Here is a 25,186-nt window from a genome sequence, read left to right on the forward strand (position 1 = left end):
TTAGGTGGGGTGCACCAAAGGACCCACTACTCTCCACCACCCCCTAGACGTGAGGCTGAGGATCAGCTGCAATTAATATGACACTTTTGCTACTGGATTCTTACATAAACCTGCTTTACCCATCGGTGTTACCACAGGGCCTCTGTAGGCACATGAACAAGGCCTCAACCACTGTCTAGGGTAGAGGATGCCCCGACGACCTCAGTCCTCACGTCTGCACTAGCCACTCACACTTTTCTGCCTGGAATCCTTTTCCCTCCACTTACCTGCCTGGCAAATATCTACTCATCCTCCAAGGCTGTATCTGTTTGACTGTCACCTCTTCTGTGAAACCCTCCCTGATGGCTCCTGGCACAGTCACTCCTTCCCTCTGTGCTCCGTTAATTCTGTATTTTAGTTGTCTCTCGCTAGACTAGAGGCATCTCAAGGCCATAGCCTTGGGGGTCCATAGTCTTGGGGTTCTTCCAGTTTCTATCAGACCAGTAATCTGGTCTTTTTTCATGAATCTGAATTATGTTCTGCATTTTTCTCTCACTTTGTTTGGGAACCTCTATTGTGATCCCTGTCAGAGCTGTTGGTGGCGGTAGCCAGGCACCATCTAGTTCTGGGCTCAGGCTGGTGGAGGCTGTGGTTCATGTGATCCATTAGTCCTTTGGACTAATATTTATTTGCCTTGTGTCTTTGGTTTTCTTGATTCCTCTCTGCTCTGGACTGGATAGGACCAATAGATGGCCACCTGCAAACTTTTAAGACCCCAAACACTGCTAACCAAAGTAGGGTGCAGAACATTTTCTTTATGAACTGTGTTATGCCAATTGACCTAGATGTCCCCAGAAACCATGGTTCCCAGCCCTCAGCCCCAGTAACTTGGTACCTCAAGGTGTTTTAACGTGTCTAGGAAGCTTCTATGGCTTTGCCTTAGTTAAGTTGTGCTGACTTATGTTGTATGTTGTCTTTCCCTTCATCAAAGTTAACACTTGTTTACTATCTAGTGATTTCCACTTCCCAGCCCTTTCCTCCCTCCTAACCATCAAAGATTTTTTTTTTCCTGTGTGTAAACATTTTCTTGAGTTTTTATAATGGTTGTGTCATACAATATTTGTCCTTTTGTAATTGACTTATTTCACTCAGCATCATGCCCTCCAGATTCATCCATGTTGTTTCACGGATTCATCACTGTTCTTTACTGTTGTGTAGTATTCCATTGTGTGTCTGTACCATAATATGTTTATTCATTCATCTGTTGACGGGCACTTAGGTTGTTTCCATCTTTTTGCTATTATAAATAATGCTGCTGCGAATATGGATGTGCATATGTCTATTCATGTGACAGCTCTTATTTCTCCAGGGTAAATTCCTAGCAGTGGGATTGCTGGGTCATATGGTATTTCAATTTCTAGCTTTTTAAGGAGGCACCATATCATTTTCCATAGTGATTGTACTGGTTTATATTCCTACCAGCAATGCATAAGAATTCTAATCTCTCCGTAATCTCTCCAACATTTGTTATTTTGTTTTTTTGATTAGTGCCAGTAATGCTGAGGTGACATTGTACCTCATTGTAGATTTGACTTGCATTTCTTTAATGGCTAATAATCCGATACTGGCCCTTTGGAACAAGCCGAAGAGTCTGGTTTTAGACATGTAGAGCTCGAGATGATAATAAAAAAGTCAAGTGAAGGGGATCCATTATCAATCAGAGATGAGGGACTGAGGCTCAGATTGGAGCCTCAAAGTGTGATATCAGCTCAGGTAGTACTTGAAAATTCACGTGAAGCAATGAGAGTGGTTAAAAAGTCAAAGAAAGTGTAGACGAGTAAAAGGAAAAGACTTTGGGATATTCCCATACTGAGGGTTGGATGGAGGAAATGGTAACAATGACAGAGACAATAACTAGTCAGGGTGTGATGTTAAGATTGTGTGTCAACTTGGCTGGACCATGATTCTCAGTGGTTTGGCAGTTATGTAATGATGTAGTCATCCTTCATGATGTGATCTGATGTTATCAGCCAATCAGTTGTAAGGAGAGTTTCCTTGGGGGTGTGGCCTGCATCCAGTATATATATGGACACTCTGGCAAAGCTCACTTGATTGTTCTGTAACTTACATCTGACTCATCATCATCTGACCTCTGGTTCTTGGGACTTGAGCCAGCTGCCTGCGTATTGCCTGCCAGTCTTGGGATTCATCAGCTTCTGGAGCCTGTGAGCCAGTGGCCGCCATCTGACCTGCTGATCCTGGGTTGATCAGTTCCTGTAGCTCCATGAGTCAAGAGAAGCCTCTAGCCTGACACCTAACCAATGGACTTGTGTCTCAGAAGCCTCAACAACCATGTGAGCCATTTCCTTGAGATAAATCAGTGTATGTGTGTGTGTGTATATACATACACACACACAGAGACACACATATACACGCACACACACATGTTGTTGGGTCAGTTCCCACTCATAGCAACCTATGTACAACAGAACAAAAACGCTACTCGGTCCTGTGCCATCCCCATAATTGTTGCTCTGTTTGAGCCCATTGTTGCAGCTACTGTGTCAATCAGTCTTGTCAAGAGTCTTGTTTTTTCCACTGAACTTCCACCTTACCAAACATGATGTCCTTCTCCAAGGACTGGTCCCTTCTGATAACATATCCAAAGTATGTAAGTGAAAATCTCTTCCAAGGAGCACTCTGGCTGTACTTCTTCCAAGACAGACTTGTTCATTGTTCTGGACATCCATAGTGTAATGTCAGTATTCTCTGCCAACACCATAATTCAGAGGTATCAATTCTTCTTCAGTCTTCCTCATTTATTGTCCGTACATATGAGGCTATTGAAAATACCATGGCTTGGGTCAGGCACACCTTAGCCCTCAAAGTGACATCTTTGCTTTTTAGTATTTCATAAACAGGTTTTTTGAAGCAGATTTGCCCAATGCAATACGTGGTTTGATTTCTTGATTGCTGCTTCCATGGGCATTGATTGTCGATCCAAATAAAATGAAATTCTTGACAACTTCAGTATTTTCTCTGTCACGATGTTGCTTATTGGTCCAGTTGTGAGGATTTTTGTTTTCTTTATGTTGAGGTATTTTTTAATAGTCCATACCAAAGGGTTTGATCTTCATCGGTAAGCGCTTCCAGTCCTCTTTACTTTCCACAAGCAAGGTTGCATCATCTGTGTATCACAGGTTGTTAATGAGTCTTCCTCCAATCCTGATACTGCATTTTTCTTCATATAATTCAGCTTCTTGGATTATTTGCTCAGCATAGAGATTAAATAAGTATGATGAAAGGATACAACCCTGACACACACATTTCCTGATTTTAAACCACACGATAGCCCCTTATTCTGTTTCTCTTGGTCTATGTACAGGTTTTTCATAAGCACAATTAAGTGTCCTGGAATTCCCATTCTTTACAATGTTATCCATAATTTGTTATGATCCACACAGTTGAATGCCTTTGCATAGTCAATAAAACACAGGTAAACATCATTCTGCTATTCTCTGCTTTCAGCCAAGATCCATCTAACATCACCAATGTTATTCCTCATTCCATGTCCTCTTGTGAATCCAGCTTGAATTTCTGGCAGTTCCCTGTTGATTCATTGCTGCAACCGCTTTTGAATTATCTTCAGCAAAATTTACTTGTGTGTGATATTAATGCTACTGTTTGATAATTTCTGCGTTCTGTTGGATCACCTTCCTTTGGAATGGACATAAGTATGGATCTGTTCCACTTGGTTGGCCAAGTAGCTGTCTTCCAAATTTCTTGGCATAGATGAGGGAACACCTCCAGCACTGCATCTGTTTGTTGAAGCATCTCATTTGGCACTCCGTCAATTGCTGGAGCCTTGTTTTTTGCCAGTGCCTGAAGTGCAGTTTGTACTCCTTTCAGTACCATCCGTTCTTGATCATATGCTACGTCCTGAAATGGTTAAACATTGACGAATTCTTTTTGGTACAGTGAATGTGTATTCTTTCCATCTTCTTTTGATACTTCCTGCTTCTTTCAATATTTTGCCCATAGAATCCTTCAAAATTGCAATTCAAGGCTTAACTTTCCAGTTCTTTCAGCTTGAGTAATTCCACGCATGTCCTTCCCTATTGGTTTTCTCACTGAAGGTCTTCACACACGTCATTATAACACCTTGCTTTGTCTTCTCAAGCTGCCCTTTGAAATCTTCTGTTCAGCTCTTTTATCATTTTTTTCACTCACTTTTGCTACTTGACATTCAAGAGCAAGTTTCAGGGTTTCTTCTAAAATCCATTCTGGTCTTTTCTGTCTTTTTAATGACCTTTTGCTTTCTTCATGTATGATGTCCTTGATGTCATTCCACAACTCCCCTGGTCTTTGGTCATTAGTGTTCAGTTCATCAAATTATTTCTTTGAAATGGTCTGTAAATTCAGGTGGGATACACTCAAGCTCATATTTTAGTTCTCAGGGACTTGTTTTAATTTTCTTTAGCTTCAGCTTAAACTTGCATATGAGCAATTGATGGTTTGTTCCACAGTCGGCCCCTGGCCCTGTTGTGACTGATGATATTGAGCTTTTTCATCGTCTCTTTCCATAGATGTAGTTGATTTGATTCATACACATGTGTGAGTGTGTGTGTATGTGCGTGTGTGTATGCTTCACTGGTTTTGCTTCTCTAGAAAACCCAGCCTAAAACAGGGGGGTATGTGGAAATATAGGTTAGTATATGATTTATGGAAAAAAAGAAGAAAATGAAGTAGAGAGAAAAGAGAAGTGGCAAGTATCATTTATTAAGTATTATGTCCCAGGCACTATACTAGACATCTTGTACATATTACCTTGTTTAATTCTAATTGGTTTCCCTGTGTTTGCCCCTGCAATCAAGTCTTCACATGATGCCTACAGTGATCTTACCATAGCACAGCATGGGCCATTTTGCTCTCTTGCTTAAAACTATTCAATGATTCCTATTGCTTTCAGGATAATCTAAAACCTGTAACTTGCTCCTATGACCTTTTTTTTTTTTTTTAATAACAGCTTTATTGAGATATAATTCACATACCATAAAATTTGCTCTTTTAAAGTATACAGTTCAATGGTTTTTAATATATTCACAGTTATACAAACATCACCACAATCTCTTTTAGAACATTTCATCACTCTAAAAAGGAAAACCTGTACCCATTAGCAGTCACTCCCCATTTTCCCCTTATCCCCAGCCCCTGGTCACTAATGTACTTCCTGTTTCCGTGGATTTACTTATTCATGGCGTTTCATGTAAATGGAGTTAACTATACAATGTGTGGCCTTTGTGACTGTTGTTTTCAAGTAGCATAAGTTCTCAGGATTCATCCACATTGTAGCATATATCAGTACTCCATTTCTTTCTGTTGCTAAATAATATTTCATTGTATAGCTATATTACATTTTGTTCATTCATCAGTTGGTAAACATGTAGATTGTTTCTACTTTTGGGCTATTATAAATAATGCTGCTGCAAACGTTTGTGTACAGGTTTTTGTGGATGTATGTTTTCAGTTCTCTTGGCTATATACCTAGGAGTGGAATTGCTGGTATTGCAACTGTATGTTTAACATTTTGTGGAATGACCAAACAGTTTTCCAAAGTGGCTACACCATTTTACAATCCTTCCAGCAAAGTATGAGTGTTCCAATTTCTCCACATCCTCGCCTACACTTCTTGCTCTCATGACAATCTATATTTTAGGATCGTAAGAGCAATAACCTTGTTTTTTATTTTAGACATCCTAGTGCATGTGAAGTATCTCATTCTGGTTTTGATTTGCATTTCCCTGATGACTAATGATGTTGAGCATCTTTTCATGTGCTTTTTGCCCATTTATGTATCTTCTTTGGAGAAATGTCTACTCAAACCCTTTGCCCATTTTCAAATTAGATTATTTGGCTTTTTATTATTGAGTTTTAACAGTTCTTTAAATATTCTGGATACCAGCCCACTATCAAATACATAATTTGCAAATATTTCTATCGTCCTGTGGGTTGTCTTCACTTTCTTGATATTCTGTGGGTTGTCTTTCTTGATAGTGTCCTTTGAAGCACAGAAGTTTTTAATTTTAATTAAGTCCAGTTTATCTGTTTTTTGTTTTTTTTTTCTCTCTCGTTGCTTGTGCTTTTGGTGCCATATCTAAGAAACCGCTGCCTAGTCCAAGGTCATGGCAATTATTTTAGCTCTTACATTTAGGTCCACGATCTATTTTGAGTTAGTTTTTATGTACGGTGTGAGGTAAGGACCCAATTTCATTCTTTTGCATATGGATATCCAGTTGTCCTAGTACCATTCATTGAAAAGACTATTCCTTCTGCTATTAAATTGTCTATGACCCTTCTTAAACTGGTCCTTTCTTAGTCCTATGGTTTCATCTTCTGCCCACCCCACTCCAACTAGCCCTCCATTTCCAACCCCATTAAATAACGTGTGCTTTCTCATATAAGCCAAGTTTTTTCTCCCCTCTGGCTATCCTCTCTGCGTGCTGTTTCTTCTGCTTAAAAATTCTCCCACCCTTCTTCCCACATCACCTGACTACCTTCTCTAATTACTTGGCAGGTCTAGGCTTAGATGTCACATATTTCAAAACTCCTTCCATAAGCCTGCAAGAATGGGTTAGGCACAGAAGCTCTGTGTTCCCAAAGGACCCTATACTTAACCACACATGATGCTTAAAACACACTTGTCTATATCCCCCCACCATAAAACCTCTTCAAGGACAGGGGTTTTTGGCCTGGCACATCATAGGCACTCAATACCTTTCTAATGAATTAACGAATCCCAGAAGTCAAGGAAGGAGACAGTTTCAAGAAGGAACACAATCCTGTGTGTTGCCAAAGAGAGTTGAGAATGAGTCTGGGAAAATGCCATTGGGTTTTGACTATTTTTGTCATCACAAACAGGGAAAAGAGCTTCAGTAGTACTGTGGATGTAGAAGCCAGTGGGGGAGTGTCATAGATTGAATTATGCCCCCCTCCAAAGAATGTGTATATCAATTTGGCTGGGCCATGATTCCCAGCATTATGTGATTGTCCACCATTTTGTTATCTGATGTGTTTTTCCTATATGTTGTAAATCCTGCCTGTTAATGTTAATGAGGGGGAATGGCAGCAGTTGTGTTAGTCAGGCAGGACTCAGTCCACAAGACTGGATTGTGTCTTGAGGCAATCTCTTTTGAGATATAAAACAGAAGTGAGCAGAGAGACAGGTGGACCTCATACCACCAAGAAAGCAGTGCCAGGAGTAAATCGTGTCCTTTGGACCAGAGGTCCCTGTGCAGAGAATCTCCTAGTCCCAGAGAAGATTGATGAGAAGGCCAACAGAGAGAGAAAGGCTTCCCTTAGAGCTGATGCCCAGAATTTGGACTTTTAGCCTATTTCACTGTGAGGAAATAAGCTTCTCTTTGTTAAAGCCATCCACTTGTGGTATTTCTGTTATAGCAGCACTAGATGACTAGGATGGAGTTAAAAGTGAATTGCTGATGAGAAAGCAAGGCTTTAGTTACAAACTGTTTAGGCCAAGTTTGTTAGTGAGGAAAGGAGGGAACTGGATTGGCACTGTGAAAGAGCTCAAAAGGAAAGAGTTCGTTTTATGGCCATTGGTCCATCTGCTACTTTCCTGAACTTTAGGGCATTTAACTCCTAACGTCAATTCTAGGTGCTCTGCACGATTTTCCTACATCTAGACGTGTACCTGGGATATAGATAGAAAAAAAATGTCCTCAATGTCCTATTACCACATTACTGTTCACCTCTGTCCCTTTGTAAAAATACAGACACACAAGCACCCTGTATTTGTGCTGATTCCAGAATTCCAGGAATCTAAAGTTTCTGGAAATGACTGCGGCCTTTCCCCAAGTTGGGCTAAGCTATGTCTGCCCCAGCAAAAGATATCTTAGGAAAGGTGACTCTCTGAGTATAAAAAGATGGAACAGGTCTCCTAACATCTTGGTGGCACCAAAAGTATGGTGGAGAGTCTTCCCTCTCTGCCCCTCATTCCCTTTTATCTCCCCTATCACACACCTGGAAACCCTGGTGGCGTAGTGGTTAAGTGCTACGGCTGCTAACCAGAGGGTCAGCAGTTTGAATCCACCAGGCACTCCTTGGAAACTCTATGGGGCAGTTCTGCTCTGCCCTATAAGGTTGCTACGAGTCAGTATCAACTGGACGGCACTGGGTTTGTTTTTTTGGTATCACACACCCAGATAGGCTAGAATGAAATAGCTTTAAGATTTTAATTTTTTCACACTCTTATTGGTTTATCTTCAACTTGTGGCTCCTTCTTTCTCTTTCGCTTTTTCCTCCCAGAGGGAGATATGTCTGATCATGAGACCACCAACCTGACTAGCTTTCACCACCAGCCTCACGCAGCTCACGCTGTGCCCAATATTTTTTGGAAATACTTCCTGGTCCAGCTGCCCTTCCAAGAGACGGCCAAGCAAGGTGAAGCTGGTACAGAACTCCGACATCCGCTCAGGGGTGTAGCCCAGCTCTACTTGCCCCTTCTCTAGGGTGTACTTTCCCTCTACCAGGGAACCTGTCATCACTTGCACTCTCCTCAGGTTCACTGGATGGCTCAAAAGCACTGTCAAGTGGTTCCCTACACTAACATTATACGTCCAAAAGAATGACTCGTCTAGAGTGTAGGCCTCCCAGGGGAAATGAACATCAAATGCCTTCATATCAGTGAAAACGGTTCCAGGTGGGTTGTCAGGACGATAAGAGTCCTTTTTCTTAACTGTTGAGGTCTTCCAGTTGTCGTCAAAGCTGGGGTGGGAGACCCTGTGGTAGAAGAGGAAAGGCCTGCAGAGGACTGGGTTTTTCTGAAGCAGGAGGGTACGGAAATGAGGAATCAGCCTGTCAAGGGGCTTCTCCCTATAGAAGAGGAGGAGGAAATGGGCGAGGAGTGGGAGGTCCCTGCTGTGAAAGAGCTTGCCAAGGAAGCCCATGTTAGAGAACTCCAGTAGTACCCATGGCTTGGAGTTCATGTTGGTCACCTTCCACTTAATGTGGCTGACAAAGTTGGGGCCACAAAAGACGTTGTCATCTAGTAAGAGGAAGTAATCAGAGAGGTTTGAGGCATAGCTCATGAGGAAGGCATGATCCACATTCTGCTTGGAGTAGAATTCCCCAGAATAGGTGTTGTTCCTGATGCCATCCACAGGGGGGTAGGCATCAGATGGAGCATGGATCAGTAGCAACTGCCCTGCCAAGATCTCTGGGCTGAAGAGGCTTGAAATACGGGCAACAGTTTCTCCGAGCCAGGTGAGGTCAGAATCTGCCAGGTGGATCAGCACTGTGAAGTGTTTCTGCTCAGCTTTAGAGGAAGTACGGAACAGGGAGTCCAGTGTGTACAAGAGGTTGCTTTCCTCCAGCGGTGACACTGAGGAGATCCCCACTGTCAGAAACTCTAGGGAGATGTAAAAGACAGGACAATTGTCAGTATGTGATGGTGGAGATGGTTGTCAACGGAGTTAGGGGTTGGGGTGCTACTTGGAGCTTCTCTCTTCCTTTCTTCCCTCTCCTATTTCCCTTCTGTTCTCTCCTTTGGCAGCAGGCCTGTTTAGGTCCTTGCTACGGCGGCAAAGTACGGTCCTTAGTCCGGCAGCATCAGCCTCATCTGGAAGCTTATTAGAAATGCAGACTCTCAGACCCCACCTCAGACCTAGGTAATCAGGATCTACATTTTAATAATATCCCCAGGTGATTTGGATGCACGTTAAAGTTTGAGAAGTACTAAGCTAGGTGGTCCCAAGTCTCTGTAGGTCCCTCCAAGCTTGTGAGCCCAGAACTGAGTAGCACATGGTTTAGTGCTCAATAAATATTAGCTATTATACCTATGATTATTTTACCCAGTTAGTCTTCCCAAAGCTCTTCTTTGAAGAGAAAAAGCACTTCTCCTGGAAGTCAGGAGCCCAAGATTCCCCAAGTTCTGCCACTGATTGTGTGATCTTGAGCAAGTCCCTTCACCCCTGATCTTAGTTCTTGATCCATAAAAGCCAGGCAGTTGGACTATGTAACTCTAAGGCCTCTTGTAATCCTGATGTTCTCTAACCCAGTGATTCTGCTTTCCAATAACAACCAACTTCATCTTTTCCCTCCTTCTTAATGCCCCTGATACACAGATGTCTTTGTGGGGAAAAAGCTGCCAGATTCAAATATTCCTGGGAACCATCTTACCTTTTCTCCGCCCCCTTTCTTCTTTTCTCTAAGCTACAGTTACCTCTCCATGTCCCTACTTCCCCTAGGGTGCCCACCCCTCTCCTTGGCACTCACTCTTTCTTCTCTGCTGGGTCGTTTTCATGTATTTGAAGGTGAGTTTCTGCCAGTCTTCTATCGCACTCTGGTCCTTACTGCTACTGTAGCTGGCCACCTGAGGCATTGGGAAAGGCAAAATATGTATCTCCTTTTGTGAAAAGAACCAGATTTGGCGCTAGTGGCTTTTCATGAGCTTTTACAGGGAAGGAGGTGGGCTATACTCTCCCTAGAGCAAGCCAGCAAATTCTCGGGATGCCTGGCCATTGGCCAAAGTATCCAGAGCTCAAGCAGTATTTGCTCTCTTCCTTATTTTAACAAATGTGAAAAAAAAGTTTCTTTATAGACCAGTGGCCCAAGTCCACGCCCCAGCTACCTTTGGAGCTTCCTGCTGTCAGGTAGAGAGGTACAGGAAGAAGGAAAACCCAGGTGCCTTTAAGAATCTGCCTGTCCGTATCACTCCCATTCTGCTACATCCCCAATTCCCAAAATGAGAATAAAAGTGACTACTTGGCCTTTGATAGCCATCACATTCTGGTCATCGTCAGTTTCTCGGGGGTCTTTCAAAATGACGAAAAGCCACAGGACTATGATGCCCGCTGAGGTTACGAAGCAGCGCCTGGTGGAACACCACATGGTGTCTGCATCAGGATGTGGATCCTACAGCAAAAAGTCAACATGTACAGCTGGAGGACTTTCTCCACCCCACACATGCCTACGACTTCCTTTTTGTCCTCTGGTAAGCCTCCCTTCCCCCCAAATATTCTATGCTTCCTCATTGTCATCGTCAACTTATTTCCCAAGCCTGTTGGTCTTTCTCTGAGCTGGGAACCTGTGGAATATAGACTTGTTCTCTGCCTAAAGAAGTTAACGTGTCCTGTGGTGACCTTTGCTGTCTTCACTTTTTAGGTATCCATTTGGAGGTCAAACTCTCCAAATGCTTCCCTGACTCAAAATGAGGATCCACTGATGCTCTAAGGATGTGTCAGTTTACCTGACGAAACAGGAGGTCACATTTTTTCCTCCACCACCTTTGAACAAAAATCAAACCATTTATTAAAATAGCTGAATTTGAAATGTTGATAAGTGCTATGCAACTTGGTGCCTTTCTTACTCTTATGTAAAGGATAGCCTTAATTTATTCCAATATTTAACCTTATTCATCGACCTTGATTATAACAATTCTGTTAAAGTTGAGTATAAAGTGCTGTCAGGGGTTTTGGGTTATTGGAAATCAGGCTGGTTCAGCGTCAAAAGTGCTTTAATGCTGCTCTCTTCCTCTCCGTGTCTTTAGTGAGAATGTGTTTCTCTGACTCTTTCTAGATTTTTCGGGGGGGAAGGCTTTCATGCGCCTCATCACCCACTCTTGATTCCTTCCCCACAGCACACAAAAGAAATTGTCGGTAATTTCTATGCTCCTGAGGCCATAATATCCTCTCAGCTCCCCCATTTCCATGGATCCCTGCTGGTTTAGTATTTAGTAGAGGACGGCACTGGGAACCGGCTTCTCTTCCTTTCCCACTTAGTTTTTTTTTTTTTCTTTTTTATTGTGGTAAAAATATACACACCAGAGCATCTGCCAACGAGACTTCCATGTTTACATTTCCATGACATTGATTACATTGTTCATGTTGCCACTATCCTTTTCCAAAACCTTCCATCACTATGTAGCGGAGATGCAAGCTTATTAACATAAACTCAACGCTCTCCAAACAGAACTCCCTCTTCTCCCCTCCCTCCTACCCCAGGTAACCATGAATAATCTTTGGGTTGTATATATTTGCTTATTTCACGTAAGTAGATCAACAGTATTTGTCCTTTTACCACTGACTTATTTCGCTCAGCGTAATATTTCAAGGTTCATCCTTGTTGGGGTCCCACTTAACTTTTTGATAAGAATTGTCAAAATATATGGTAAAAGTGTTCTACAGATTAAACTTTTCTTACCTGGTTTCCTTAAGCAAAGGCTTTTCAGTCACATAAGTGGTTTAGATACAAATAACTATGTAAGAGAAATAGACTTCTTTTCACCATAACATAAACACCCAGATACATACACTGAATAAAAAGGCTTTACAATTGCAGTGTAAAGGGTTTCATCACCGAAGGCATAGCTCTGTTCCCCTTTTGCACCTCGTCTGTAGTTTACCAGTCACGTTGGGACAACTGCCCTCATTCAGCCCTCAGAGTTTGACAGGCTTCTGGAAGAAGCAGGAGAGAGAGCAAGAGCAGCTGGGGTGATGAGAATCAGTCATCTAATGAACAAAGAGGGTGAGGCGTGGGAAAGCGCACTGTGGCCTTGCCAGCTTTCTGCCCTTGAGCTAAGCTCCCTCTGTGATGTTACTCTTGTGTCCCACCCACCTACTCCCCTATCATCAGAGGCATGCGTGGACAGGACTTGCATGTGATAGGTACAGGCTTAATAACAGGTAGCTAGTTCCTGGGTGGCGAAAATGGTTCAGGCTCAGCTGGTAGCCGGAAGGTTGGCAGTTTGAACCCACCCAGCGGCACTGCAGAAGAAAGGCCTGGCGATCTGCTTCTACAAAGATTAAAACCCACCCAGTGCCATCAAGTCGATTCCAACTTATAGTAACCCTATAGGACAGAGTAGAACTCCCCCGTAGCGTTTCCAAGGAGCGCCTGGTAGATTCAAACTGCTGACCCTTGGGTCAGCAGCTGTAGCACTTAACCACTATGCCACCAGGGTTTCCCTACAAAGATTACAGCCAAGAAAACCCTATGGAGCTCAATTCTACCCTGTAACACATGGGGTCACTGTGAGTCAGAATCAACTTAACAGCAACAGGTTTGTTTTTTCTTGTTATTCGTCCTAAAGACCAGCATCAGTATCTTTTAAGAGTAAATAGATGCCAAGAACTACCAAACCTCCCACCACTATGTCCTCCACTTCCTTGCATCTCTACTGCATTCTCTCCTTCCTTCCAGTTCTGCTGGCACTTACCTCTGACTCCCATTCCCTCTAACCTTCTCAAGTTCTTCACTCCTGCCATTATCCTCTTTCTCTTCAGCATTGTCCATTTCTCCTCTCTACTGAGCCAAACCCAGCACTATGTAAAACCAAAAAAACCAAACCCACTGCCATTGAGTCGATTCCAACTCATAGCGACCCTGGAGGACAGAGTAGAGCTGCTCTGTAGAGTTTCCAAGGACCACCTGGTGGATTTGAACTGGCGACCTTTTGGTTAGGAGCCATAGCACTTAACCACTACGCCACCAGAGTATCCACACTATGTAAAGGAACTCTGTTATCTCCCAGTGGCAGAGGGCTGGAGGCAAAAACAAAATCCCTCCCTGAGTTCACGTTCTCTCCAACTTTTGGAATATTCCTCTACAACCCAAATAACAAAACTCCTTGAAAGTGCTGTCTTCATTAATTACCTCCACTTCTTCATTTCATATTCTCTCTCCTTATCTTAACCTTTGCAGCTTTTGACACGGTTGACCACTGCCTCCTCCTTGGACCACGTTCTTCCTGACATCACTCTTGCTGCACTGAGATTCCATCTCAGTTTCCTTTCCTGGCTCATCCTCTTCCCAACCTGTAAACATAGGTGTGTCATAGGGCTCTGGCCTTGGCTCTCTTTTCTTCTGTTCCTACACACTCTCCCAGGTAATCTTACCCAGTCCCATGCTTTACATACTGTCTGCACATACATAGTACTAATTCTCAAACCTTATCTCCAACCCTATCCTGAGCCCCAGATTCCCTGAGTATTCAACATCTGTATAGATGAATATAAGGAATCTCAACTTTGTTCTTGTTAGTTGCGGTCAAGTTGCCCCAATTCATGGTAGCCTTATGTATAACAGAGCAAAATGTTGCCCCGTCCTGTGCCATCTTTACTGTGGTTGGTATGTTTCTGTCCATAACTGTGGCTATTGTATAACTTCCAACTTCAACAGAGCCAAAACAGAACTATAGATTCTTCCTACCTCTCAAATCTTTTTCTCCCCAACTTTCCCTCATTTCAGTAAATAGCACTATTATTCACGCAGTTACTCCAGAAAAATCTAGGAGTCATCTTCTGATGCCTCTCTCTCCTCAAAACTCCCCTTTCAATCCATTTAGTTCTTTTACTGTTTCCTCCAAAATTTATTCAGAATATGACCTCTCCTTACCACCTCTAGAGCTACAACATTAGTCCAAGCCACCGTCATCTCCTGCAAACACCTTCTAATGGGTCTCTCGCCTCCACCCTTGTCCTGCAACCTGTTCTCCACTTGGCAGTCAAAGAGAACTTTTTTAAAAATTGTAAATCAGGTGATATGCCTGCACTGCCTACAATTCTGCAATGGCTTCCACTGCAAGAAAGATGAAATCCAAACTCCTTACACGTCTTGCAAGGCCCTGCCTAAGCTAATCTAGCCCTTGGCCAGCCTCTGTGACTTCATCTCCTTCTCCCTGTCCATCCAGCCTAAGGGACTTTTGTGGGAATCCCTTGAACATACCAAGCCCTTTCTTGACTCAAGCTCTTTGCATATGCTGTTCCTCTTTTTGGAACTCTTCTCTGTAGGCTTTCAGAAAAAACGCCTCCTCCCTAACATTCTAATATGAGCTCAGCCGTTCCCTTTTCCTCTTCAGTTCGCTGTAGCTATCACCACCCCTCTGATTTTTTTTTTTAATTGTGGTAAAGATATATAACAAAACATTTGCCAACTCAACATGTTTTACATGTACAATTCAGTGACAGTGATTATGTCCATCTTATTGTGCAGTCATCACCACCATCCCTTTCCAAATGATTCTACCACTAGTAGAAACTCAGTGACCCCTAGGCAATGATTCCCCGTTCCCAGTCCATCTTGCCATTACTCTATCCTACATTCTGTTTTCTCTACCTCAGCATTTATTACTTCCAGAAACTATCTTACTTATTTTGTATGTTTCTCTACCTCTATCCACTAGACGAAAATATAAGCTCCAGATGGCACAGACTTTATTTTAGTCAATGCTACATCCACAGCCCTTCACACAGTACCTGGTGCAGAGAATGTACTCGACAAGGATTTATTAGGTCACTGATTATCAGAGACTGTGTGATAGTAGTAAGTGGTCACTTATTCATTCCACAAACACTATGCTGGGTGCTGGGGACACAGCAGTGTCGGGGGGCACTGGGCACAAGAGAAGGGCAATACATGGGTAGGAGCTGAGAGCTCAGAATCTGGGCTCAGATGGCCTGGGCTGGAATCTGGTTCTGCTAAACTTATTGGCCATCTGACGTTGGGCAAATAACTTGGCCTCTCTGAACCTCAGTTCCTCACTTATAAAATGAAGACAACGGTGATGGCTCTGAAGAGTTCTCATGAGGATTAAATGAGATCACCCACACAGAAATGCCTGACATATAACAGGCACTGAGTAAATGTTAGCTCTTTTATTATAAGGAATACTGCCACTTTCAACCCTGGAAACCAGCACTGCCTTCTTTTCCCTCCGATTAGAGAGGTCCATCCTGTGTTCTTAAATCCCTATCCAGATTTTTATCTTTTGGATTCTTACACTGAGGCACAACAATTTGAAAAGCTTTCTGCATCCTGATGTCTGATTCCTCCCTTCTGAGAGCTGTAGAGGAGGCAAAAGGTAGAGGGAGGGGGAAAGTACAAACATTAAAAAGTCCCGACATCACCCAGGTCCCTCACCAACGTTTCAGTTACGGGTGGGCTCTCTGTGACACTGTTCTTGTTGCCTCTGTATGTTCTGGGTGTGGGCTCTGGAATTTGCTGGAAGAGTTCTCCTGTAAGTCTAGAAACATGAAATAGACCCAACAGAGTGGGGATGGGGCAGGAGCTCACCTCCAGTCCAGCATTTCTCCCTGGGCACCTTCTAGCTGGTGCTCCCTTGGCAACCATTGTTCTTTCTGAAAGATGACAAGCTCATCACCCCATTAGCTGCTCCCTCTACAGGCAGTTAGAGAAGGGAGGTGTCTTCATACAGACTTCGCTCTGACCACAAGCTCATTTGGTTGGCCCCCAGTGATTTTTAGAAAATTTGATTGAAGATTGAACATTTAAAAATTGGGAGTGCTTACATAAAAACCTAGATTTTTGGCTTCTCTTGAAAAACTGGAACTTCCTGCAGCCCTGCTCTGAGTAGTGACAACCCCCAATAGCTGGACATGCATTCCCACTTCTCCACAGCCCCCATCTGGCTGACTTCGCTCATTTACCTGTCTGGTCCCTGTAAGCATTTTTGACCCTGCTCTATGTCCAGTCTTGGAAGGTTCTAAGACTATGCTAAATCCTAGTTTTATACTGGGCACCTGCATGGGATAAGATCCTGCAAAGATGGAACAGAATGGAAACAGCCCAGATGCTCATCAGTGGACAAATGGATAAATGAAATGCGATGTATCCATACAATGGAATATTATTCAGCTATAAAAAGGGACGAAGTACAGATACAAGCTGCAACTTGGGTGAACCTTGAAAACAATATGTTAAGTGAAAGAAGCCAGTCTAAGAAGACCACATCTTATAGGATTCCATTCCTAAGAAATTTCCGAATAGGGAAATCTATGGAGACAGGAAGTAGAATAGTGGTTGCTTGTGCCTGGGGGTAGGGAGTGGGGGTGGGGGGGGAGGTGATAGGTAAAGGGTATTAGGGTTACTTCTTGAGGTGATGAAAATGTCCTAAAATTGTGATGGTTGCACATGTCTATACTAAATATCATTGAATCGCACACTTTATATGGGTGAATTGAATGTGAATTGTATCTAATAAAGCTATTTTGGAGTCCCTGGGAGGAATCCCTGGGTGGTACAAGGAGCCCTGGTGACGCAATGGTTAAGAGCTCAGCTGCTAAACAGAAGGTTGGCAGTTCCTATCCATAGGCTGCTCCTTGGAAACCCTATGGAGCAGTTCTACTCTGTCCAAAATAGTGTTGCTATGAGTCGGAATGGAGTTGACAGCAACAGGTTTGGTTTTTTGGTTGGGGTGGTACAAATGGTTAACATGCTTGGCTGCTGTCTTAGTTATCTAGTGCTGCTATAATAGAAATACCATAAGCGGATGGCTTTAACAAGGAGAAACTTATTTTCTTGCAGTCTAGGAGGCTACAAATCCAAATTCAGGGTGCCAGCTCCAGGAGAAGGCTTCCTGTCTGTGTCAGTTCTGGGGGAAGATCCTTGACGTCAATCTTCCCCCGGTCTAGGAGCTTCTCAGCACAGGGATCCCAGTCCAAAGGATACACTCCCTTCTTGGTTCTTCATTCTTGGTGGTAGCAGGTCCCTCTCCTCTCTGCTAGATTCTTTTATGTTTAGAAAGAGATTGACTCAAGACATAACCTAATCCTATAAATTGAGTCCTGCCTCATTAACATCACAGAAGTAGGATTTACAACACAGGAAAATCATTTCAGAAGACAAAGTGGTGGACAATCACACAATACTGGGAATCACGGCCTAGCCAAGTTGATACACCTTTTTTGGGGACACAATTCAATCAGTAACCAAATGCTAACCAAAAGATGGGCAGTTTGAGTCTACCTAGAGGTGCCTCAGAAGAAAGGCCTGGCAATCTATGCTCAGAAACCAGCCATTGAAGGCCTATAGATTTGAAGGTTTTTGAAATGACAAATGGTTTGTTATCTACATATTTACCACAACTGAAAAAAAAAAAAAAGAAAACCCTATGGAGCACAGTTCTACTCCTGACACACAAAGGGTTGCCAAGAGTCATAATTGACTTGACAGCAATTGGACTGGGTTAACACTATATCAAAAAAAAAAAAAAGATGGGGCTGAGGCACAATCCATGGGGTTGAAGAACTGGGGCAGGTGTAGGAGTGTTACGGATTGAATTGTGTCCCCCCCAAAATGTGTATCAATTTGGCTAGGCCACGATTCCCAGTATAGTGTGATTGTCCACCATTTTGTCATCTGACGTGATTTTCCTACATGTGTTGATGAGATGGGATTAGCGGCAGTTACGTTAAGGAGGCAGGACTCAATCTACAAGATTGGATTGTGTCTTGAGCCAATCCCTTCTGAGATATGAAAGAGAAAAGAGAGCAGCAAGACAGGGGGACCTCATACTACCGAGATACAAGAGCCAGGAGAATAGCATGTCATTTGGACCTGGGGTCTCTTCTCTGAGAACCTCCTTAGCCAGGGGAAGATTGATGGCAAAGACCTTTCACCAGAGCCAACAGAGAGAAAGCCTTCCTCTGGAGCTGGTGCCCTGGATTTGGACTTGTAGCCTCCTAGACTGTGAAAGAAAAAATCTCTTTGTTAAAGCCATCCACTTGTGATATTTCTGTTGTAGCAACACTAGATAGCTAAGACAAGGGGGAAACAAGTAGAAAAAGTTGCAGACAAATAAATAATAAGCAATGAAAACAAAACAAAGAGATAAGAGATAACTACTGATTTTGTATATGAAGTACACAGTGTCCTGAGGGACCTACAAGTTTATGTGTGGGGAGAAGGACGGTGGCTGAAATTCAAGGCTAGATGGGTATGAGTAGCGAAAGCTCACTACTTCGTTGGTCTGTATCTTCCTGAAAGCTACCCAAGCAGCACGTAAAGCTAACCTCAAAGCAGTATTTTTCAAACCAAGGGTCACAATCCATTAATGGGTAACAAACTGATCTTAATGTGTCTCAACCAGCGTATAAGTGCATCACCGTATCAAGGTAAGTATAGTTTGGTGAAACTTTTTCTGCTATGTAAACGAAAGTATTATAGATCACAGTCCAAAGAGTCTGAAGTCACAGTGACCTAGAGGGGAGAGAATGGATCGATTTTGGCAGGTTAAGGAAAAGCAGGCAGTGAGATTTGAGATGAGGCTTCTGTCTCTTCTTTCCTCAGCTTTAGGGAAGCCAGCTTGGTGTTTGGGGATCAAAGGTGCTAGGATCAAGATTCCAGTCCTAACCCTGCTATTATTAATGTGTGACTTTGGCTAATTAACCTTTCTGAGCCTCAGTTTCTCCACGTGAAAAACGATGACAATAATTTCTTCCTATTTTATAGGGTTGATGTGTCCAATAGACTATGAATTACTCCTGGCCGGTGACCCTGTCTTATTTATGTTAGTACAGTATTTCTAGTCGATCACATATCTCCACCACCCACTCCTGCCTCCCTGAGGGGAGAGAAGAAAGAGAATCAGCATTTAGCATTTAGTGTGTCAGACTCTGTGCTAGAGATGTGATGTGATTTGATTGAACACAGTGAATTTCAAATGGGCAGTGGTGCTCTGTAAAGCTCTGACAGCGTTGCAGCCCTTTTCATCCTATTGGAAGACTTTCATCCCTGATACAGAAAATTCCAAACATTCCAGCTATCCAAGGCCATGGAGCAAGCTGAGAGAGGCCACTCAATCCAGAGACCTGAGTTAGAGGGGGTGGGTTTCCCTCTCTGCCTCTCAGCTTCTCTCAGCAGCATAAACTGCTCCTTGGGAGTCCAGAGCTTCTAAAGCGGCCCAACCGGAACGGGAGGAAACACACCCTGAAGCCCTGGTGTGGGCAACTCTGCTCCTCCCCACCCCCGTGGTAAGGGCTGGCAGCACCATGGGAATGTCCCACTTGCCAGTGCCTGTTGGAGGCTCCCTGGGGAGGGGGTCCAGACAAGGGTCTAGCCCTCTGGGCCCCACACCCAGGTAAACCAAAACTCAGAACTCTACGAGTGCAGTTACCCTCGGCTGAAGTCAGCAAGAAAGGGATTCCAGGGCTGGAGAGGAAGAGGAGATGGGGAGGAGGAAGAAGTATTTCGTTACCAGGTGCCTCCCTAGGGCTTGGACCCAGCTCCCCAAGGACAGAAGCCCAGGGATGAGACACTTGCTATGGTGTGGGCTGATCCCCAAGGACAGCCCTCACAGCTGGGGCAGGGCAAAGCAGGGAGCACAAAAGCCCCAGACAAGTAACCAGTGAGCAGAAGATGACAGCATAGGAAAGGAGGAGGGGTTGCTGGCTCCAGGGAAGTAAGCAGGGCAACGGGGTGGGAGTGGGGGTGAGGAGGACAGGGTTTTATCTTAGTTGTGGTGCCCACTCACTGCGTGGGCTCCCCCAACACCTCACTTCCGATCTGTTTTGAGATTCTTTCCTGCTTCATCTGGATAGCCAGATTCTTCTCGTTGTCGTGCCCAAAGCTCCGTCCTCAGCCAGTCTGAGCCACAGAAACTCAAGGCCATTTCCCCACCCCTTCAAAAAATTATTTGTGGAGCGTCTGCCACGTGCCTAGCGCCAGGGATGGAGGCATTACTGCTTCCCTCCAGCGGCTTTCAGTCTGGTGAAAGAGATTTGTGTAGGGGGAGAGGGCAGGGACACCGGCGGAAATAAGACAAATACCGAGTTATAAGTGCAGTAAAATAGTGGTAGTACACAAAATGAATAAAACGAGAAGGCCAAAAAGGCTGCATGCAGCTCATCTTGAGATACCAAGGGTTTGTAAGTTTCCACAGGGAACATCTGACAGGAAACATTCCAGGGCACCAGAGGTTGTAGGAAGAGATGGCATTGAAACGGGAAGACAAGGAACAGAGTTGGTTTGTGAAAAGGCCGAGGACAAGCCCGTAAAGTGGGAAAACTTAAGGCAAAGGAAAAAGACGAAGGATCAACAGGGCTTAGAAAGGTGGTGTGGTGTTTGGTGTGGTGTTAGAAGACACTCAGCAAGAGGAAGGTCCAGAGGCTGGAGGTCAGGGAGGAAGGGAGGCGCACAGCTGACACCCAAAGCCCTTTTAGGTCGTCGGTTGCAGCGGCGTTGACGGAGGGGGTGGGGAGCGGGCCCTACACGTGCGCTACGTGCTGCACGGGCCGCCGGGGAGCCGGGCCTGCCCCCTCCCGGCGCCCAGCCCCCCCCTCCCGGCGCCCAGCCCCCCCCTCCCGGCGCCCAGCCCCCCCCTCCCGGGGCCCAGCCCCCCCCCTCCCGGCGCCCAGCCCCCCCTCCCGGCGCCCAGCCCCCCCTCCCGGCGCCCAGCCCCCCGACTCCCGGCAGTGCGCGGGGTACTGGGGAGGCAGTCGCTGCCCGAGTTCGGAGCCCCGGAGCGTGGCCCTCCCACCTCAGCGGGCCGAAGGAGCGCGTGGAGTGCCTCATCACCAGACGGGCGAATCTAGGGGCGAAGGCTGTAGATCTGGGGCTGCTGGTCCGGGGTGGGGCCGGGCAGGTTTGAGGCGTGAAGTTCGGGGGCTGAGAGGGCCGGGTTAGGACGGAAACCCCCAGGTCCAGGGGAACGTGCCAAGGGATCCGGGGCTGCAGAAATGGGGGTGGTTTGGGGGACGGAGGCCCGGGTGAGGGCGGAGTGTTGTCCAAGAGTAAGGAGGGGGTTCCTGGAGACGTGGCAGTCTGAGCGGGCTTTGGTTCCGCTTCGGCCGCCTGCGCTCCAACCCCGCTTTCCCCCGGGAACTTGAACCTGACCCCGCCCAGGCCTCGCTCCCAGCCCTCTGGGCGCTCCGGCCCGGGCACCTCCAAGCAGGGGTTGCCCAGGTCCAGCCTCTGGGGCTTCCAACCGGCCCCGAACGAGACAATGCGGCCCGGGCCCCGCCCCCGGAGGCTGACGCGGCCCGGGCGGCGGCCAATCACCGCCTGCGACTCGGCTCTTTAAAAAAAGAAGAGCCGGCCGCGGTGTGGCTGTCAGCTGGAGAGGGATCCCTCCGCCCATGTAAACACACATCATAAAGGGCAAGGGAAGCGTCTTTTGCGGGGCGGGAGGGCGTCGACTGCCTCGAGAGCCCCTCGGTCCCCAGGTTCTCCTCACTATCCTGGCAACCGGCCCCCTTCCTCAACGTCGTATCAGGCCCGTCGGGAACCAAACAGCTGCTGCCTGGTCTGGGAGCAACAGTATCTCATCACTTAGGGTCACTACCGGAAGTGGAGGAAGCGAGGCTGGGAGACCTTGGGAGTTGGGAACGTGAGGGAGTCCTACGACACGGATGAGAACTGGGAAGGATTTTTTTAAGCCTGATCTTCTTGTGCAACTCAATTAAATAATAGTCATAATTCATATTTGTCTAGATTTTCTCAAAGTTATGTCTACCAGGCTTGTAGGACGCGAACGTTTAAGGGTGAAGATAGTCTTCACGCTCTCCCAAGAGGGAGCACATGACAGGAAATCAACTTCATCAAGACCCTCAAAAGCACAGGGCACCTTCAGCGAAGAGCAACGAGGATGATTTTTTCTCCAAAACTTCATTATGGAAAAGTTTCACACGTTCAGCAAGATTAAAAGAAGTTTGCAGCAAATTTCTCTATATCCACTACTTAATTCTACCCTTAACATTTTACTCTGACTTGCTAATCATGTCTTTCTTACACTGATGATTTTGTTTTCCCTTGACAGGATGCCAGCTGTCCTTTGGCTTCAGTCTTCATTGCAGTGGGGAGCAGAAAAATGGTTACCCAGATCTCAAAACTCTAGAGCTGAGAAAAGGATTCTCTCCTTGGAGGACCTCTCTGAAGTCTTTCCGGGGCCAGGTACCTTCAGGAAGAGTTTATTGAGGAGGAGGCTTAAAAACAGAAAAAGAAAAAAAGAAGAATCCTTAAGGATAAGAGACTTCTTTCCTCTAGGTGAATTAGAAAGCAGACCAAGAGCACCACTGACTCTTCCTAAGGAGGCCCTGGCAAACAGTCCTTTCATGGGTTTAGCTGCTTTTGTCTTTTTAATGTTGAAGTTATTTTTGAGCTTCCTTTCTCCTCTTTTCCTGGGCTGGGCATACCCAAAATCAAGTGCCTCAAAAGTGTTCATACCTCTTACTCAGCCTCTCTGTGCTCTGCAAAATGGGGATGACAGTAGGCTGTACCTCATAGGATTACTGTGAAGAAATAGTGACATGAAATTGCCCTCCAGCCCTACCATCTTCCCACTAATCGAGGGTGTTGCTATTGAGTCAGCTCTGACTCCTGGTGACCTTACGTATAAAACCAAAAACCCCAAACCTGTTGCTGTTGAGTCGATTCCGACGCATAGCCCCCTATAGGACAGAGTAGAATTGCCCCATGGGGTTTCCAAAGCTGTACTCTTTACAGAATCAGACTCCCACATCTTTCTTCAGCAGAGTGGCTGGTAGGTTTGAACTGCTGACCTTTCGGTTAGCAGCCGAGAGCTTAACCGCCGTGCCACCAAGGCTCACCTTATATATATAACAAAACTTAATTGTTGCCTGGTCCTGCACCATCTTTATGACTGTTGGTATGTTTAAGTCCATTGTTGCGGCTATTGTGTCCATCCATTAAGTGTTTTCCTAGTTTTTGCTGATCCTCTACTTTATCAACAATGATGTCCTTTTCTAGGATTCGTCTTTCCTGATGGTACGTCCAAAGTAAGCAAGCCAAAGTCTTACCATCCTTCACTTCTAAGGAGCATTCTGGTTGTATTTGTTCAAAGACTGGTTTGTCTTTTCTTCTGGCAGTCCACGGTGTATTCAATCTAACACCACAGTTCTAATGCATCAATTCTTGGGTCTTCCTTATTCATCGTCCAGCTTTCGCATGCATACGAGGCAATTGAAAAGGCCATGGATTGGGTCATCAAAGTGAAATCGTTGCCTTTAAAACTTTGAAGAGGTCATTTGCAGCAGATTTGCCCAATGCAGTATGTTGTTTATTGACTGCTGCTTCCATGGACATTGATTGTTGATCCAAGTAGTATGAGACAACTTCAATATTTTTCTCCACTTATGATGATGATGTTAACCAGTCCAGTTGTGAGGATTTTCATTTTCTTTATGTTCAAGCATAATGAATACTGAAGGCTCTAACCTTCATCAGTAAATGCTTCAAGTTGTTTTCACTTTCGGCAAGCAAGGTTGTGTCATCTGCATAGCTAGGTTGCTAATGAGTCTTTCCCCGATCCTGATGCCATGTTCTTCTCACAGTCCAGCTTCACTGATTATTTGTTCAGCATACAGATTGAGTAAGGTGACAAGATACAACCCTGCTGCGCACCTTTTCTGATTCGGACCCAGGGTACGCCACATTAACTAGACTGCACAAGGTGATCAGGCAAAACAAAGCCCTAACATTTATGTTTTCTGAGTCTCCCTCAGGACCTGTGTACTGTCGCTGCCGCTGGTTTGAGGGCTCTCCCCTTCAGATTTATACTCTTCAGCCTGTTGGACATCTGCAGCTGTGTGTATCAGAGAAAACCTCAAACTCAAGATGTCCAAAAGCGAGTACATTATCCTCCTCTCCGGGCTGACTTCTCCTCTTTTATGTAATCTTTAGGTGGCTATTCTGGCAATGCCAACAGGCTAGCATCCACTCAGGCGCCTACTCCAGACTCTTGAATCATCCTTGATACCTCATTGCCCCTTTCCAGTCTATCACGACATTCTCTTTTATCCGTTCCTTCTAGTTAGTAGCACCACTGCCTTAATTTAGGCCCCATAATTTCTCCTCAAAATCCAATCCAATCTCTCCAATCCAATCTTATCGTATAGCTTGTGGACCGATGTTTTCCCCACAGCACCCGCACCTCCCAATACAGACTCTCATCACTTACTAGCCGTGTGAATTTGGGAAAATTACTTAATCTACCTGTGCCTCCGTTTCCTTATTTGTAAAATGGACTGTTGTGTGGATTAAATGATTAATCATGCAAAAACGCTTAGAAAAGTTCTTACCATATGAAAGTGCTCAAAAGAGTTAGCTATTCTTATTGTTATCATTACTATTGTTTTCTCAGGTCCACGCAGTTCTTCTTTTCAGGCTGTTCCTAGAAAGGAAAATCCCTCTCCTTTTCCCGGTACTCTTTATGTCCCTGGGTTTTACGGTTTGTTTCTCTCGTGGCATCTACCACAGTGCGTTGACGAAATTGAAATGATCGATTTGTCTGATCCTCTCCACGAGACCATTAACTCCTCGAGGGCAGGGACTCTGGCAGGTAGTAAATGGTCAATCAACATTGGCGCAGCTGAACTGTAAGGGTAAACTCTCATCTCCAGGAGGAAAACCCCCGCCCCGCCCGATCTGGAGGCGGGGC

General features: G+C 44.9%; 1 protein-coding gene across 1 annotated transcript; it reads right to left on the reverse strand.

Moving 5' to 3' along the window:
• Positions 1-4,982: 4,982 nt before the first annotated feature.
• LOC104845921 (alpha-1,3-mannosyl-glycoprotein 4-beta-N-acetylglucosaminyltransferase-like protein MGAT4E) lies at positions 4,983-24,510 on the reverse strand. Its single transcript, XM_064272989.1, has 5 exons — positions 24,506-24,510; positions 21,269-21,805; positions 15,913-16,015; positions 10,270-10,366; positions 4,983-9,403 (listed from the first exon to the last, which is right to left on the reverse strand). Exons 1-5 carry the CDS (start codon positions 24,508-24,510, stop codon positions 8,259-8,261), a joined length of 1,887 nt encoding a protein of 628 aa, XP_064129059.1. The 3' UTR covers positions 4,983-8,258.
• Positions 24,511-25,186: the final 676 nt, after the last annotated feature.

Source organism: Loxodonta africana, chromosome 20 (assembly GCF_030014295.1).
Source record: "Loxodonta africana isolate mLoxAfr1 chromosome 20, mLoxAfr1.hap2, whole genome shotgun sequence".
In the NCBI taxonomy this organism is placed as follows: domain Eukaryota; kingdom Metazoa; phylum Chordata; class Mammalia; order Proboscidea; family Elephantidae; genus Loxodonta; species Loxodonta africana.

Bases quoted from the DNA above. Each gene is read 5' to 3' on its own strand.
- LOC104845921 (XM_064272989.1), bottom strand. The intron at 16,016-21,268 runs GTGGGAGGGCCA...TCATGTTTCTAG, and splicing joins CGCTCCTTCGGCCCGCTGAG to ACTTACAGGAGAACTCTTCC. The intron at 10,367-15,912 runs GTGAGGGACCTG...CCAATGCCTCAG, and splicing joins CACCCGTAACTGAAACGTTG to GTGGCCAGCTACAGTAGCAG.